Here is an 18,754-nt window from a genome sequence, read left to right on the forward strand (position 1 = left end):
TGTCCCATTGTCTATATTGTTTTTTCTGAATTCCTCTGCCTTTCTAGAGTAATTCAATAGCTGCCTTCTCTAATCTACAAGAAATCATAAAACTCTTCCTGAATCCCTTTTTAGATGCTAAAACACCATATTAGCCATTGAATCTTCTAACTGATTTTTCAGGTGATTTAAAAGACAGATAAATATATAAAAAAAGTAAAAGTAATACAGATGCCAGGCATTCTGAATATTACTTCAAGCAGAAACAAATGTTTTCTACCTTGTGATTAAATGTACTTGATAATAGCTTCCTCATTCAGTGGAGCAGAGTGGGGGGGCGGGGCTGGAAAGAGCAGTTAACTCTGGAAATGGGGAGCTTGGGATCAAGTTCCAGTCTTCTTCTACCTAGCTAGGAGACCTGAAACAATTTATTTTGTATCTCTTAGCCTCAGGTTTCTCATCTATATACTAAAGGCAATAATATTAGTGTTAATACTTGAAAGGATCAAATAAGATTAATTATGAGATACATGGAAGACATTATACAAATGTAGCTTTATCAATAAATAACTTCAAAAACTTGAAATGTTTTTCCAATGTTTTTTGCATTTTGTAGAAGCAATTACATGGAATATTTTTTTTTTTTTTGAAGAGAACAGTATTCCTGGGTGTTACACCACCTGAGAGTTATTGGCTAAAGATATCTAGAGGGTATAGTGAATAAAGCATTGGACCTAGAATCAGGGAGATTTGAATTCAAAACCAGTTCTGGGACAATGGGGATAATAATAGCACATATCTCCCAGTATTGTTATGAAGCTCAAATGACATAATATTTGTATAGTGCTTATTTGCTATTATCATATTAAGTGTCATATAAAATGTCAACTATTAAATGTGCTATATAGATGCTAGCTATTGTTATTCAAACAATTCTGCAAGACTATGACTTATAGAACAGCTTCTGATCTGCCTTTCTGGCAGTTCTCTCTACTGATGTAATTACAGGTCTAGACTCCACTAAAAGTTAATTTTTTAAGTTATCGGTGATTTTTTTTTTGTTTGCATGGGTTTTTGGGGAGTATGTTTTGGTTTTTTGTTTTATATTTTTGTTTGATTTTGCATATTTTAAAGAAATTGAACTTATGATTTGTTCCTTGTGAGCAATTATCTACTCTATAGATAATAGACTCATAGTCTGGCAATTTTAAAGATGCTTTAAAAAAGATGCTGTGATTTATAATTAGCAATAAGCTCTTTCTTAATCAAGAGAATAAACTTCTCTAAAGCAATTTTCCCAAGGAAAAAAAATATAGAAACTATAGCACTTCACACCCTGCCTCCAAAATCCCTTCTGAAAATTTCCCAAGGATATAAGGACTTAGTGAGTGCATAATCCCTTTCTAATTCCTAATAGATTCATCTCACATCCCAAGATAGACATGGACAATGTTTAGGATTTATGAAGAGTCCAAAAGACTCTTCATAATGTGGGCATCATTGTCCTAGGACTTCATTCATCAGAAAGATAAGGTTGAAAAAAATAGCTTTCAATGTAGAGGAGTGGTAGGAGTTTTCAACAAACTAACAAGCTGAACAAACAAACATTAGATATATCTGTGCTCCTCCCTGAACAGAGCTTCATTTAGAATGAATGCAGTTAAACTCTTGGGAAATGGCGTGATCTATAACCGTCTTGAATGATGGTGGTTCATTGTTACTTTGGTTGGATGAACAGGTTGAGATGGTATGAATGAGAATTAAAGAGAATCACAGAATTTTTCAGAGTTGGAAAGGACCTCAAAGACTATTTAATCCAAATAAAGATGGTTTTTATACTATATCAAATGGTTGCCTAGCCTTTGCTTGAAGATCTTTAATGGAACTCTGTCAAGTTAGTCCATTACATTTTGGGATAGTTTTAATTCTTGGGGAAATTTGCTTTTTTTTCTTTTTACATCAAGCTGAAATCTGACTCTTTGTAATCTGGCTGGCATCTCCTACCACTATGTTGTTCTTTCAGTCATGCTTAACCCCATTCGGGATTTATTTGGCAAAGATACTGGAATGTTTTGCCATTTCCTTTTCCAGCTCATTTTACAGATGAAAAAACTGAGGCAAACAGGTATAAGAGACTTGACCAGGATCACACAGCTAATATTTATTAGAGGTCAGATTTGAATTCACTTTAGGCCCTACCCTCTATCCACAACACTACCTAGCTGTCCCTATATATGAATAACACACACACACACACACACACACACACACACACACTCTGACATTTCACCTAATTCTAACCTCTGGGGAGTTCTACAGCAAATAAATCCCTTTTCCCATATGACAACTATTAAATACTGAAAACCAGTATTCATATCTTATAAGAGACTTAAGATTAAACACTGGTAGTTCCTTTAACAGATAGGCCATGAATTTAAGGCCTTTAAGCCTTCTTTCTTTCCTGAAGAGGGCCAGAATTCTGGAGAAGTATACTCGAAACAAGGTGTTAACTCAGTGGAATTGTTGAGATGATGGTTCTCTGGTTCACATATATACTTACTACTTAGCATGGTGATGTAACGGTTCTCTAGTTCACACATGTTCAGTATATTGTAATGATGTGATTGTACTAAGGTATATAAGGGCTAAGAAGGACTGGAAATAAAACATTCCATTTTTGATCATCCTCCTAATGACTCTTTGGCCTCCTGCATTCCTCAACTAAGAGTGGGCTGATCCTGAGGACCCCCGGAAAGCTGGCCCGAACATTACCTTTCCTCACGTGAACACCCTCAAAGCAAATAATGCTCTTGCTAAAAAGGTGTATCTAGAGTCGATCTAGATGTGGCCTAATTGGGCCACTTTTTCAGATATAAAATGGCTTGAATGTTGCATAAGAGCAGCAATGTTAGAGAGACAGTTCTAAGACTGAGTTTGAATGTGGGAAAAGGAAGGTCACACGCAAAAAAAATCTCTAAAGAAAAGGTTACAATTCTATCAGTGACCAAGAAGTTGGGCAAGAAAGAGGGCAACTGAGTAGTGAGGGGAAGGTGGAAAGTAGGATCAAAACTACATTCATCTTGAAATGACAATAATCCATATAGGCCGAAATATCATTCCCCCCCCCCAAAAAAAAAAAAAAAAAAGCAACACAAAGAAAAAGGATAAAAAGATGGATTAAGTGGCCCTTGCTACCTTTAGGTTGATTAAAGCACTATTTAGGGAAATTAAGGACTAAAGAGAAGCCAGGAGTGATATATCAGGTTTAAGGGAGGGATTTTGACAATGGACAGAAAGTTGGAATACTATAAGATCTTATTATCCTTTTCAAATGAAGATAGAAGGATTATATGAAATTGTCAAATTTCATTGACTTGATGTCTTAACTGTTCTTTGATATATGTCTACTTCCTAAATTCTTATGTGTTTCCTATGCTGTTTGGGTACCCCAGACATCATGACCAAGATGAGAATAAAGCATTTTGAAGTAGGGATGTCACAGAGAGATAGTTGTGAGACTGATCTAGGATCTGAATGTGAGAATAAAGAGAGATGAAGGCACAGCAAGAGCCTAATTTCATCACTGATGAGGATTAGAATGAAAACATAGATGGTATGTTTAACAAATTTAGAACTATGAATAATATATTAATTAACATAAATAAAGAACTGAGATTCCATTAAATCTTAACACAATGGAATAGAATTTAATAATTTTGCCCTCTTGAGGATTCATATTTTCATATAGTTAGAACTGGAATCAACATCTTTGCCCCTTTATCTAACAATATTTAAATGTATCCAAGTGAAAGGAATGGATATATATACATATCTCTATACTATTATTGGGTGGAAGTTTTGTTAAATAACAAATTTATCAAAATATAATATAAGTTTCAAGGACAAACTCCTTTCAGGCCACAGATAGATGATTTTTAAAAAAGTTTCTTTTTGGCCAGAGAATAATATTGTTGTTCAGTCATTTCCCATTCTTTACTGGACTTTTTGGCATTTCCTTCTTTAGCTCATTTTATAGATGAGGAAAGTGAGGCAAACAAAGTGACTTTCCCACTGGGGTCACACAGCTAATAAGTAAGGGTCTAAGGAATATGATTATAGCCATTATATTGTAATCACTTACTGTAATTTAGACTAAAATATGCAAATCCACTGCCAGGGTAGAAGGATCCTCTTGACATCACTGAGAAACACTGCATTCTGCTATTCGTTTTTACTATATCTTGGATTGTGGTATCATCCCCATCCAACCAGTTCCAGCTCCTCATGCAACCATCCAAACGAGGGTTTATCTGGAAAGACAGGAGAATCCCAATAGCTTTCTTGGGGTGGGGGATGGCAAGGAAAGATGTGTGCTCCCAGAGACCAAAAAAGGGGCAGCGGGACCCAGTGGGTGTAACCAAATCCACAGAATAACCCATCAGGAGACAGGCAGGAGTAACTCCCCATTTACAGATACATTTGAGCATATATATATATATATATATATATATATATATATATATATATATATACATTATTATAGCTTTCAATCAGATCATGTTTCAATTTGCAAAAATCCAATTTATTCTAAGAACTCACAGAGGAGTTGCAAGGGAACTCAGAAGCTATTTATTCCAACTCAAAGCTTAGGTAAGAATCCCTTCCACAATATCCTTGAGAAATGGTTATTTCATTCCAAAACCTTTAATAAAATAGCATAGATGGAGGCTTAGACTTTGAGGTCACAAAGGAATAGGTTTTAATCCAACATCACATACTTATTAGCTACATAATTCTAAGCTAATCACTTAACCATTCAGCCTCATGTTCCTCATCAGTAAAATGAGATTAATTAATAGCCTCTTATAAGATTGTTATAAACATAAAGTGAGATAACATATAATATAGTTGAATACCATCTACCATACAAATTGTCCTCTTTTGGACTCACTCTGGTTCTTTAAGGCCCTTTTTCAAGGGCCTTTCCTTAATTAAACATATAGTACTTTACTAAGACCAAAGAAGGAGACAATAAGATCAATACTACCATCAGTGATGATAATGATATCTCATTATATATACAATATACAATATATGATATGCTCATTTATATGGTATATTAAGCTAGACAAAACTATCCCTACAATAATCTATGCCCTTCTTCAGTCTGAAAATTATGCTTCTCTTATTGCATCTTTCCTGAAGCTACATTAGCTTTTTTAGCTGGTATATCAGTTAACTAATATTGGGCTTGTAGACTTCCAAAACTTTCTAGTCATATCTTCCATTCAGTATTTGTACAATTAATTTTTTGAATCCAAGTACAGTGTTTTACATTTATTCCAACTAAATCTTTTTAGTTATGATGCATTATTCTGTCTTGCTCAGATTTTTTTGGGGGGTGGCATCCCAATTCTGTCATTTGCATTAGCTAACATATTTCTCTTAGCTTTGTGTCACCCATAAATTTGATAAGCATACCAAATATCTTAATCTCAATATCAAATCAAGGAATTATATGCAACTTATTAGTGATGGAAAGGATCTTGGCACCCTTAGACATGGGGTAATAGTATTTAAAACTGGAAGAGAATTTGGAGAATATAGAATTCAAACCATTCATTTTAAAACTAAGAGAATAAAGCCCATTTTATCTTCTGTGAACCCCCTATTCTTGTTTGGTCATGAACTGTTCCCCAATTAATATAGATATAAAGGATAATTTTTTCCCTTGTTCTCTAATTCATTTATGATGTCACCCTTGATGTCTAAAGTATGTATCCATTCGGAACCTATTTTGTTTTTCTTTCTTTTTTTTTTAATGGTGGGGGGAAATGGGAAGGAGAAAAATGGATATTTGTTCACTAATTTTTAATTTAAAAAAAAAAAAGGAAGCCCTAGAAAGCTTATGTGATTTTTAAGGTTTATCAATCAAGTCCAGAAAATGATACACTGAAGTTCTTTGTACTTTGCCTTTCCTTCCTTTAAAACTGATAATAAACTGTACCCACCTCAAAAAAATCTGTTCCCTGATGTTCTTTTTTTTTTTTTTTTTTAATTTTTTAAATTTTCCCCCCCTGATATTCTTAAAGCTAATTTTGTTTAAACTATATAGGAAAATTCTGATCATCTCAGGGCCTCTTAATGTTAATACTATCCATGTCAGAATGCTCAGTCTTAGACAAATCAATTCAATTCATTTTACTGCTTTCTGTTTACTTTATCTCTAAAATTAATGGGCCAAGGAGGTCTAGTATCAACTGCTGTTGAACTTGAGACCTTGAAAAAATGAATCAGACTTTGGAGGGGAATGTGAGAGCTGACACTCCCTTATTCCTCAGATGCCTCCCCTCTGACCACCTGTGAAGAGCAAAAGCTAGGGAAGGTAGCCAAGAACTTTCACAATCTGGCATCCCTAGATGCTCATGCAGCTTTTTTCTTTGTTATGGAAATTAAATTTACATTCACGAGAATTTTAGCCAATTATCTAAAGATCATTAAAGATAGGGAAAAACCAAGGTAAAAGGTCCATTGCCACAAAGGCAGGTTGGGGTGGAGTGGAGAAGAAGGCAAAGATAGTTTTTTGAAAAATGATCGCTTCAGATTTTCTCATCAAGATTATTTCTATGGAAATTTTACTATGAATAACTTTCTAACATATTCCCAAATTTCAGTTCAGTTCAGAACAAATTTCTCTTTTGAAAAAGAGAAAGAAAATTACTTTTCTCTTAATCTTAAGTGATTTTCACCCTGAAAACTAAGTTGGAATAAAGAAAGAGGGATGACTAGCTCATATGACTTTAAAAATGTAGGTCTTCTTTTTGAAATGGTGAAATAGCTTTCTCCTTTTCCTAGGCCCCTTGCCAAGCTTAGTTAATATTGTCTATTAGCAGATGGAGGAAAAGTATCTTCCTAACACATCTCAGCCTCTAGGACATACTGACATACATTCATTAATAGTCAGTGATTAATGATGGTACTTACCGGGTGAATGAGGTATTTATCTTTAAAAGGAATGCCTCCTACTGTTAGGTTCAGCTGATACAATCCTCGGTACAACTGAAAAAGTTCCCCAGAGACTGCTATTTTCATAACAGCATCACTGTTAACCTTGATCACAAGATTTCTCTCCACCTCCTCAACAGAAATCTGAGGGAGAACAAAGGGTGAGAATTTTCCTTCAGAGAGGGGCAACTGAATTCCAGGGGAGAAGATAGAAACTCAATTACTTCTACAACTGTTCAAAAACTTCAGCTGTTTCGACCTTTCTATGTTCAGGGCAAATGAACTCATAAGGAACAACATGCATTTTTGCCATGAGCCAGGACAATGTTTTGAGAACTTAGAAAAGCTGTTGCTGTCAATTGAAAAGAAGCAGCAGGTCTGTCCAATACTATGATGCATGCTTAATATAATAAGACATGATTTACAACATAATTTTTCAGGGCACCAAAAAGTCCATTTTTTTAGATACTGGACTCATCTAAAGAACAAATAGACTGACATCTAAGTATTAAAAGCATCAAACAGAGGTTAGGAGACCCAGACATATTTGCAATGTGGTTTTTCTCTCTTTGAAGATCTCAGGCTTCATATATAACAAAACATCTTTTGGAACAATTAAGTGAGATCTATTTCCCTTCTTCCCTCTGGGTGGACAGAATGTTCTTCATCTTTTCTGGCTCTCTGAAGGTACAAGACATGACTCCAACAGTAAAAAAACACAGACACAAGAGTGTCTTTTGGTAAATCTACCTGAAGTTAGTCTCAAATGTTAAGTAAAGGAGAAGTTCTACCATGTCATGGGGCACATGGAACACTATGTGTCCAGACATGAATTGTGTGTATTACATCTAAGGATCGATCTAGATAAGATCTGATGTCATTATCACCAGTTGTTCAGATAATAATAATATTGAAGCATATACTTTCATACATATATTGAGTTTAGGTGGTTGATATGATGAGAAGAGTTTAAAATTTAGAGTTAGAGGAGTTGGATTTATATCTGCCCCTTATTCCCATGCAACTTCAACTAAATCATTTAAATTAAGCTTTTACAAATAAAGAGCTGGACCAAGTGACTTCTAAAGTTTCTTCTAGTTCCAATGCCATCCTCCTGTGAAAATGAATGTGTATTTCCCATACCCTCTATTGCTGAAGAAGGCAGCCTAACCTTTTACTGAGCAACATGGGAAATCAATTTGGGCAAATTAACAATTTTTTGTGGACAACCTATATTTATAGGGCAGCTAGGTGGCACAGTGGACAGAGTGCCAGGCCTGGAATCAGAAAGACCTAAGTGACTGGTTTCAGACACTTGTAGCTATGTGACTCTGGACAAGGCAGTTAACCTCTTCTTTTTGCCTCAGTTTCTTCATCTGAAAATGAACTGGAAAAGGAAATGGCAAACCACGCTAGTATCTTTGCCAAGAAATCCCAGATTAAGGTCACAAAGAGTTGGACATGACTGAAAACGACTGAACAACAACAAATTGTTAAGACAATTTTCCAGATATGAAGCCTAAATTTCTTTCCTGGCAACTTCCTCCCAATACTTCTAATTCGGTCCTCTAGGGCTGAACAAACAAGCTGAATCTCTCCTACACATAACAGCCCATCAAACCTTTGAATAGAACTATTATTTTTTGTTTCTACTCCCCTTCTAACTTCCCCATTCTTCTATGAGGCTTAAAAAGGTAAGTTCCAAGACCTGGACCCAGGTCCTCTGATTACAAGTCTAGGCCTTTTCCCATTCTACCATTCTAGATGTTGGAATCTTGGATGCTTTTGGGATTTATCTTGCATAAAGGATTTTTGGTTTTGGCAAGGTTTAGTTCTATTAAAAAGCCCAATATAATGACAATAATAGCAGCATATCCATGGCATCTAGAATTGGAAGGGATCTTAAAGATCATCTAATTTAATACTTTGTATAACAGATAAAAAAAAACAAAACCCTAAAAGCCATGGAGTTTAGATGATTCGCCCAATGTCATGTAACTGGTGAGTGGCACAACTGAAATAAGATGAGATAATCTTAAATAAATGTAACAAATTAGGGGTTATAGTTAAGATAACTAGATTAAAAACCCTAGCCCACTTCAGCTTCTGCCTTAACTATTCCCCCAAAAGGCCATTTTGATCCACTTGTGTAGTATAAACTGCAATTTTGGAAAATGCCTGTAGCAAAGCCAATACCATTTTGTCTCCCTTCCTCAGTCCCAAAAAGCTATTTCTAGAGAGAGACAAGGACCTAATAGAGAATGGGAGAAAATTCCCAAACCTTCATTGTCCTGAGGCTCTGCAAAGAGGTCAAGTCAATTCCAAGGCTAACACAATGATTCACATTCGTCCTAGGAAAGGCACTAAAATATAATTTAGTCTCATACTCCAAGGACTACTCCAAAGGGTTCTCAAGGCAAAGATATTACATTCTTTGCCCACTTGGATCCCCCAGGATAACTGGTAAAATCAATTGGTCTCTAGGGCTGAGGATCATAGAATTTAAAGTTGAAAGAGCTCCAACCCTACCCTATCCTATATATCCAATCCTATTTAATTTTATCTATCCTGTCCTATCCTATTTGTCCTGTCACTATCTTATCCCATTTATCCTATTGTTATTCTATCTTATTTATCCTATCCTATCCCCTCACTTTATGGTTGAAAAAATTGAAACTTAGTCTAGATTCACCAACCAACCAACCAGCATTTATTAAGCACTTACTCTATGCAGGCACTATGCCAAGAAATAGAGATACAAAGACAAAATTTAAAACTTTCTTATTTTCAATGAGGTTATATTCTAATGGCAGAGACAAGGTATACATTTACAAGTATATACAAAATATAAAGTAATTTTTTTGGAGTAAGTGCACTGTGGGAAAGAGGTACCAGGAAAAGCCTCATAAAGATGGTAACAGCTAAGTTAAGAAAATCAGAGATTCCAAGAAGTGGAGGTGAGAAATGATACATTCTAGGTAAAGGAGACAACCTATAAAAAAGCATGGAGATGGGAGATAGAACAGCCTGTGTAAGAGAAAATACACTTTAATTTGCTGATATGACAGTAAGATTGGATTGCAGACGATAAGGAAGGGTGAAGTGAAGTGTAAGAAGCTTGAAAAAGTAGAAAGAGTATATATCATGAAAAGCTTTAAATTTTAAACAAAGGTGTTTGTGTTTGAATCCTGAAACCATGGGGAGAATTATTGGAATTTGCAGAATAAGGGGGTAGGATAGAAGCGACATGAATAGATTTGAACATTAGGGAAGTCATTTTGGCATCTATGAAAGGGGTGTATTAGAGTGGGGAGAGGATCAAAGAAGGAAAAGAAAATAGGAAGTTTCAGGTAAGCAATAGTTCAGGTAAGAAGTGATGAGGATGGTACAGATAGGTGACACAGCGGATAGAGTCCTGACTGGAATCAGGAGGACCTGAGTTCAAATCTGATCTCAAATACTTAATATTCATTAGCTGTGTGATGTTGGGCAAGTCATTTAACTCCAATTGCCTCATTCCTCTCCACCAAAAAAAATTAGGACTTGAGCTAGGGTAGTACTGTGTGGATGGGAGAAGGGAATCTATGTGAGATAAGTTACAAAGAGAGCATTGGCAAGATTAAGCAACTGACCCATTATGTAAGATGAGTGTATCAGTGAAAAATTACAATAAGGTTGCAAACCCAAGTGTTTCAAAGGAAAGACTACCTTTGAAAGTAGTAGGGAAATTTTGAAAATGTGTGGGTTTGTGAAGTTAAATAGTGGAATGAAGACAATGAATTTTAGTTTGAACATGTTGAGTTTGAGATGCCTATCGGGCATTCAGTTTGAAATATCTAATTGGCAATTAGTTGTGTGGGATTAGAACTCTAGAAAGAGAGAGAAGGAAGAGATCAACAGATCTGGAGGTTACCTGCATAGAGATGATTATTGAAATCATGTGAGCTGATGATGAGGTCATAGAGTGTGGAAAGAAATAAGAAAAGCAAAGGAGTCTTAGGATTTTTCCACAATGATATGAGGGGTGAACATTCAAAGGAGACTGAGATATAACAATTATGCAGACAGAAAAATCAAGAGAAAGGAGTGTGCTGAAGATTCAGAGAAGAGAAAGTTTTCAAGAGAAGTTGGTTGGCTTTGTCAAATGTAGCAGATAGATCAAGGATGATGAGAACTGAGAAGAAGCCATTAGATTTCATGATGTAACATTGGAGAACACAGTTTCAGCTGATCAATGAAATCACAAGGTAGATTGCAGAGTATAAAAATAGAATGAAAAGAGAAAAAGTGGATGTATTGAAATCATACAGGCTTGAATGCAATACTTAGCACTTTGGTCTTTCTGAACATGGAATTTCCAAATAAAAGCTGAGCTTGAAAGTCCTTCCCGGATAATCCAGTGTTCTCTTCATTGCTGCTGTTATTTGTCCTTCATTCTCTAAAAGTACCATGACCTTAGGAAACTGATGCCATGACATGCAAGTGAATTGTATTTAAGTGACAAAGAGCTATATAGAGTCAACAGTCTTACTTTCTCCTCCAGAGCCATCTGGATCCAAGGGCAAGATATAGATTAGGATGAGTCCATTACATATCTAATCATTGAATGCTTAAATACATATTGTCTACATAAGGTTAGACAAATAAGAATTAAATCCAGGCCAAGATAATGCTGGTAATCCAGTCTATAAACACCCACATCTATTCCTTTTATTTTATTTTTTAAAATCAGTCGGAATTAATTAGCTACTCCCCTATTTGCCAAAGCCAGTAACCATTTGAGCCCGGTGAATGGAAAAAGGAATTCAATCATTCCCTCTATTATTAACAGTGATCTTCCATGGGAAGTCAGGCTACTTACTAATGAATGTGAGTTTGGAACTCACATTATTGAAGTGAATATATAGTGTCCTATTTCTCTGAAATGCTGAAGTTAACGGATGAATGGGATGCACTTTCTGACTTAGGAACACAATTTATGAAGTATCTTTCAATGTGAACACTCACAACTATCCTGCTCCACTTCTTCCTAAGCCATTCCTTCTTATTTTCCAACCCTGAGAATGTTTGCTGTGGTAGGACTCTTCTCTTCTGTTGCTGGGGAGCTATTCCTCAAGAAACACCCTCTTACCTTAATGTTGCTTTCTCCCTATGCTGCCAAAGCAATTTGCCAGAGAGCAGAACTTCCACCGACCCACCATCCCCCTACCTGACTTCCCTCTCTCCCTTAGCTAAGGTTCAGAGGGATTCAGAGTTCAGAGGGACACTAGCTTAAGGATCTGAAGGGATCTTGGGACTCCGGGCTATTATTAGTACTGCCTTAATAGCATTATGTGTGGGTTGGCTTCAGAATCTTGATAACATGGATTTAATGAGAAAATATATTCCAAATTCCAAACAATGAACTTACAAACCAATATTTGAAACTCAACTCAGTTGTGACTGAGAGTGCTTGTATTTAACAAAATAGTCTTTAGAAGCTATTTAAGATCAATAATCTAGACATAGATGGTACCTCAAGGTTACTAGTCTTTTCATTTTTTAGATGAAGACAGTAAGACTCAGAAAGGCAATGAGTTTGTTCAAAGTCACACAGCAGCCAAGACCTTGGCTAGCCAATATATATTTTATGGAAAACAAACACTTCCCAGAATTTACTAGGAAGAGCTTGGGCTAGATTGCTTTTGGGAAATAGCACCATGCTCTCAATGATCCCAAATGATTTGCAGCAAAAACTCATCTATTCTCTCAGTCATGGCATAGTCACACCAAGATTTCCAAAAAATTATATTGATAAATAATCCAACTGAAAGATACATGATGATTATCAGACAGTTAGGTGGTGCAATGGAATAGAGTGCCAGTCTGGAGTCAAGAAAACCTGAGTTTATAAATCCAGTCTCAGAAACTCATTAGCTGTGTGACTATAGGCAAATTACTTAACCTCTATCTGCTTCAGTTGACTCATCTGTAAAATGGGAATAATAGAACCCATCTACCTCCCAGGGTTGTTCTGAGCATCAAATGAGATGATAATTATAATGTGTAGCCCAGTAGACAGCACATAGTAAGTGCAATATAAATGTAAGCTATTATTACATAGACTAGTAACATGTTGCTAAGTCAAACTTTTATGTAAGAAGTGACAGTATTCAGAACAGGGACGACTTAAAAAAAAAGTGTGCCAGGCAGTTCTCAAAGACAAAAGAAACATTTGGACAGCTCAAGTGATGTATTATTAAAGAATAAGAGAAAGACCTTTAGCATAAAAGGTAAGTTTCCTGTAGAAGACCTATTAGTAAAAATGGATAAGAATCACAGTCTTTAGACTGTGGGGAGTTTAGAAGTCATTGTGTCCAAACCTCTTATTTATAAATGAGGAAACTTAGGCAAGCAATGGTTAAGTAACTTGCCTAGGGTCATACAGCTAGTAAATATCTGAGGCTGTATTTGAATTTGGATCTTTCTGACTTCAGACCTATATTCTGAATATCCAAACGTAGTCTTTTCCAAACAAAACAAATGGCATAAGAGAAAGAAATAAGAGGAAGAGAGCAGAAAGTCCTTCTCTATGAAAGATTAACTGCTTTTATGCTGAGAATCTCATTTGTTTTCCTGAATGAGATCTGGCTCCTCTAAATTTGCCACACTCCCAAACAAAACAGTGAAATTAGTTTACTTCTCCTGGGGTGGTGGCAGCTGTGACTCAACAGTGGGTGAGGAGTATATCAGATACATTCTGCAACCCTTTCTCAAGAGCTATCTGTTCCCTGGGCCATCCCAGTATCCGACATTTGATTATAATGATACCTTTGTCCAAGAGACTATAGAAGGAATAGTATTTCAAATGCCTACACACCAGTAAACTCCTTACTTTTTGGAAACCCTGGTTCCTCGAGAGTATACAGTTCCTCGATGTTCTACATTTTTATCTGCAACTTTGCTGAAACACACCCTTCTTGTTGCTTTGGTGATCCTTGTTACTTTAAGAGGTCAGGAAGGGAATGAGACATTACTTGATGGGATGGAAATATTACCAAATGTCTACAATGTCTTTATGAATACAGTTCAGAGTGAAATTTTCCATATCATTTTATTTTTTAAGGTTTAAGGATAGTGGTTTTTCTTCTTTTATTAAAAAAGGGAAAAAAACTGCTGTCAAAAAATATACTACTTTGCTAGGGCCAAACTGACCCCTGTTATATTACAATTACAGGAATTCAGATCTCTTGCCAGGAAAATTGTATCTAAGGAAACTTCATACCAGCTACCTAGACAAAAAAATCTCATGATGCAATTGAAAGGTACCTTTTGCTCCAGGAGGAGCAAAAAGCTTAACTTGTATTTACATTATAAAAATAACCAGAAATATTTATAGCTATGCATGACTAAGAACTGAACCATGAATAGATAAATTTCTGCTTTAAGAAGGAATATAATTAATGCATATATAGAAGGTGATACTGAAAAGTCAGATTGTGAATGTCAAACAATTCATAGACATTTATTAAGTAGCTATTAAGTGCAATCTTGCTAGGTGTTTGAGATACACATAGAAAACAAAATCTAGTCCTCAAGGAACTACATTCTAGTGAGGTGATATGACATGTAAAGAGATAAATGAATACAAAATAATGTGAGGATGTATTAAGTGAGTAATACCAATTAAGGGAGTCAGTAAAACTCTTTATAGGAGGTAATCCTGGGGTTGAGGCTTGAGTGAAGCTAAGGATTTGAAGAGGCTAAGGAGAGGAGAATATACAGTCCATAGTCTGAGTGTGTCAAAGAAGAAAAGTGGCCAAGATCAAAGGCCTCTCGATTTCTCACTTGATTCTATTCCACAATAGTAAACAATTAAGAAATTTAGATACATTTGCCAGGTCAACTGCAGCAATGTCAAATCACTAACTCCAAGAAACTAGCAATAACAATAACTTTAGGAGAACTCAGCCAATAGCAAACCCAGCAAAGAGTATGTACTTACCGTTTGCCACATGCCATGGTTAATGATGGGCCCACTGCTGGTAACTCTCCCTATGCCGTTGTATTTCAATTGCAGTTCCAACCTCCCGGCCCGCAGAGCCAACATAATCCATGTGTTGTCTTGACGGCCTCCGGCAAAGAAAATGATACCTTCAGGATCAAAGGTTCTAAAGTCGAATTCAGCCACAACTCTGATGTCAAGAAACAAATTAGAATCATGCAAAGATCATAACTATCAAATATTTGTTTCCCTACTGACAGCTCAGTTTCTCATATTTAGAATACAGTTTAATAGTCACAAAAGCACATACTCCAATTATGACTAAATATTGACCTGGTTACTACTTAAATAGTCCTTGAAATACTCTAAGAAATCTATGAAAGGAGGACACTCCCTGCACATGACAATAATTTTTTTTTTCATTTTGAGGATAATTATCATTTATTTGAGGGTTCAATGGTTTCACTACTTTTTCCTTTGGCCACTACAAGCAATGGCCCTTTAAGACAGTATCTCTATTTGCATCTGCACTAAAAAGACAGATTAAAATATTTATTCTTGGCATATCCTCACCTTGTGGGCTGCAACCTTTTGAAACGGAGTCTGATGACCGGGGCCCCATTGGCCATTCGGCCAAGATATAAAGATTTCACACTTTTGGCCACATCAAAAGAAATACAAGGCAATATGTCCTGTCCAAAAAAAAAAAAAGTTATTATTGTCATTGTCAGTCACAGACAAAGGAAACCTACTTCTTTAGTAATTAGAGAATTAAGAGCTAGAAAACATCCTAGATATAATCCAAATACCTCCTTTTATGAATAAGGAAATTAAATTAGGAGAGATGAAGCAACTTATATATAGCTAATGGAGAGTGCAACTGTGAGTCTAGTTTTCCTGGTTTCTAGGAGAATGTATTTCTCACTATATTATTTAAAGAGAAGAATGGGAGCATGGTGGTGATATTTAATGAGGACCACGAAGAAGTCTTTGCCAGATAACAAATGGGCCCTTGGGTCATTATTGGAATGGTAATTTATAGCTTTGTGAGATAAACTGGGAGAAAGTATTGATTAATACTAATAATAGCATTTATATATCACTGTGTTAAATGCTTTACATTTATTATCTCATTTGATCCTTACAAAAACCTTGAAAGATAGGTAAGTAACATTATTATCCCCATTTTACAGTTGAGAAAACTGAGGCAGATAGTAGTTAAGTGACTTGGCCAGGGTCACACAATTAGCCAATCTGAGTTATGGGTCTTCTTGACTCCAGCTCCAGCACTCTACTTACTGTGCCTCTAGGGCCATCACTTTGAGTTAGTCTGGTATCCACTGCCTCCCCAGTTTAGTTATAATAGATTGCAGAAACCATGTGTTATACTTTCCCAGTATCTTATAGCTGTAGAAATCCATAAAACTTGTATATTTCATCTGGAAGTATTTTGCTTTTTCATTTCTTCTTTCTTTTTTAAGGCAAAATATAATTGCTTGACCAGGCAGATCTCTTTTATGCTTTACTCAGAGGCATCAGGTAAACAGCAAAAGCTGTGGATAAAGTCAATCCTGTCAGCCCATGGAGGTGTGTGATTGTCCAGCACTTAATTACATACATGTGTAACTGAAGCCCTGTTTAACAGACTAGCTTCCTGAGTAAGTGTGACAGATTTAGGAGAAAATGCATATTCGCATGTGTCACACTTTTTGGTCTACAACTAACTGTACTGGTCAGTTGTTCAAGCTCATGGTTACCATAGTGATACTGCAAATACAACCAAACATTATCATTAGTGCAGAAGCAGGTCTTATACCATGCCTCAATATATTTCCAATGAATACAGACACTACAGCCTTTGACAGAGGCAGAGGAATTGCAGACCATCTCTCTTGATAGTTACAAGTAGAATCAAGTTTTCCCTATAATCCAGCCTAGATAGAGATTGATTACTTGTTTGTTTGTTTGTTTTAAAGAAAGAAATCCTCTTCAAAGAGGGGTGATGAGCCCTTCTCATAAGGCCATTTATGTATCTGGAGTTCAGGAGGTGGAGCCTGGGGTGAGCTTTTCATTGTACAAGTATTGAAGTGAAAGGTACCTCGCAAGTGTTCATGTCATGGGACAGTTTTACTCCCCCTCTGCCATCACAGTGACAAGCGTAACTCCCAGGAGAATTGACACAGGTCTGTTCACAGAGTTTTTCTTCACATTCATTCACATCTGCATGCCACAAAAGGGGAGGCAGGGAAAATAAAGAGGTATTGGCGCTTGTTGAAACAAAATAGTCCCTAAAATGCAATCTAAGCAATAAGGAGCTGATTATCAGCATTAGGCAGTTAATCTGTCCTTATTCCTTCTCCCTTTTAACTTTTTCTTTAAAAAGTGGCAAAAGAAACTTATCCAAGGGTCATTTTAAAAGACAAAATTTTAGTAATTCACCCATTGTGAATTACTTGAGGATTTACACTTAATTTCAATGTATATATTTGTATCATGAGCACACATGAACACACAGAGATTAAGGTAAGTGTTGGAAAATAGGGTTACTACTATAGGAAATAAGCCTCTTCAATGGTAAGAAGGGAAAGGGATCCCCAAGTTTCATTGCTGTCTTTTAAATCTTGCTTTTTAATGCTGGTCCACAATTGTGAAAGAGAATATATCACCCAACTTCTTAGGACATGACCCAGGGAATTCTTCATCACTCTGTGTGTGTGTGTGTGTGTGTGTGTGTGTGTATGTATCAGTTAGAAATAGTGATTTTCTTCAGCTTCTGAATAGTATAGTATAGTTGAAGTTCAGCAATTAGATACAATGCTCATTCCATCCTCGGACAAGCATTCACCCCAAATAAGAGTTTTGAATATTAAAAAATTCACATAGAGTGCAGTGTTACTTTCTACAGACATGCACATTGAATAGATGTGTCAAAGTGTGGTTTCATTAATATGCGTACATGTATATATGTGTGTATTTGAGTATGTATATGTTTTCATGTATATTTGAAGGGAGCAGTTCAAAAAGATATGGAAGATAAAAGTTCAAGGTAGTCAAAGCTCTGGAGCTTAGAAGGTGTTTTGGTCCTAGTCCTCACTCTACATCCCCTTTTCCTAAATCCATTTCTGACAGTTGCACAGAGTCTCAAAGGCTAACATAAAATTTTTCTGGAAATGGGAACAACTTGTTTTGAAATAACTGTACATACCCTGTGAGCCACAAGTAAGCAATAGCATATGGAGCAGGGAGATAGAGGAGGGATGTTTCTCCTAGGATGTATTACAGGATAATGAAGGAGGAAGGTAAAGGAAGAAGTATGCTGTTTCTGAAGTACCTTGGCAAACTTTTTTCTTATTATCATACATGTAGCCTTCTTCGCATATGCATGAGTAGGAACCCAGCAAGTTCTTACATCGAGCTTCTCCGCAGGTACTTGCATCCATGCATTCATCTATATCTGCAACCAAAACCCCCAAAAGACACTTTATCAAGTTGTAACTCCAATCATAAGAACACTCTAAGATTACAGAATCATGGATTCAGAGCTAAAAGGGACTTTAGGAGATATGATCCAAGGCTCCTTTATTTTACAGATGAAGAAACGGAACCCCAGAGAGACCAAATTACTTGTCTAAGGTCTCATAAATAGGTATTTGGTCAGTCAGTCAACAAACATTTTTTTTTTTAAATTTACAATAGTATTTTATTTTTCTAAATACATGTTAAGATAGTTTTCAACATTCATTTTTTTATTATAGCTTTTTATTTACAAGACATATGCATGGGTAA

The 18,754-nt window shown here is 36.0% G+C and overlaps 1 protein-coding gene across 1 annotated transcript in view; it reads right to left on the reverse strand.

Moving 5' to 3' along the window:
- Positions 1-18,754, reverse strand: part of GAS6 (growth arrest specific 6) — a 96,127-nt gene that overhangs the window by 6,249 nt on the left and 71,124 nt on the right. Inside the window, exons 7-12 of the mRNA XM_003765705.4 lie at positions 18,300-18,422; positions 17,067-17,188; positions 15,542-15,660; positions 14,969-15,158; positions 6,964-7,128; positions 4,121-4,289 (exon numbers count right to left, since the gene is read on the reverse strand). Of these exons, the coding sequence (XP_003765753.1) occupies positions 4,121-4,289; positions 6,964-7,128; positions 14,969-15,158; positions 15,542-15,660; positions 17,067-17,188; positions 18,300-18,422 (888 nt within the window). The remainder of the gene's footprint in view (positions 1-4,120; positions 4,290-6,963; positions 7,129-14,968; positions 15,159-15,541; positions 15,661-17,066; positions 17,189-18,299; positions 18,423-18,754) is intronic.

This window comes from Sarcophilus harrisii, chromosome 3, assembly GCF_902635505.1.
Source record: "Sarcophilus harrisii chromosome 3, mSarHar1.11, whole genome shotgun sequence".
Classification (NCBI taxonomy): Eukaryota; Metazoa; Chordata; class Mammalia; order Dasyuromorphia; family Dasyuridae; genus Sarcophilus; species Sarcophilus harrisii.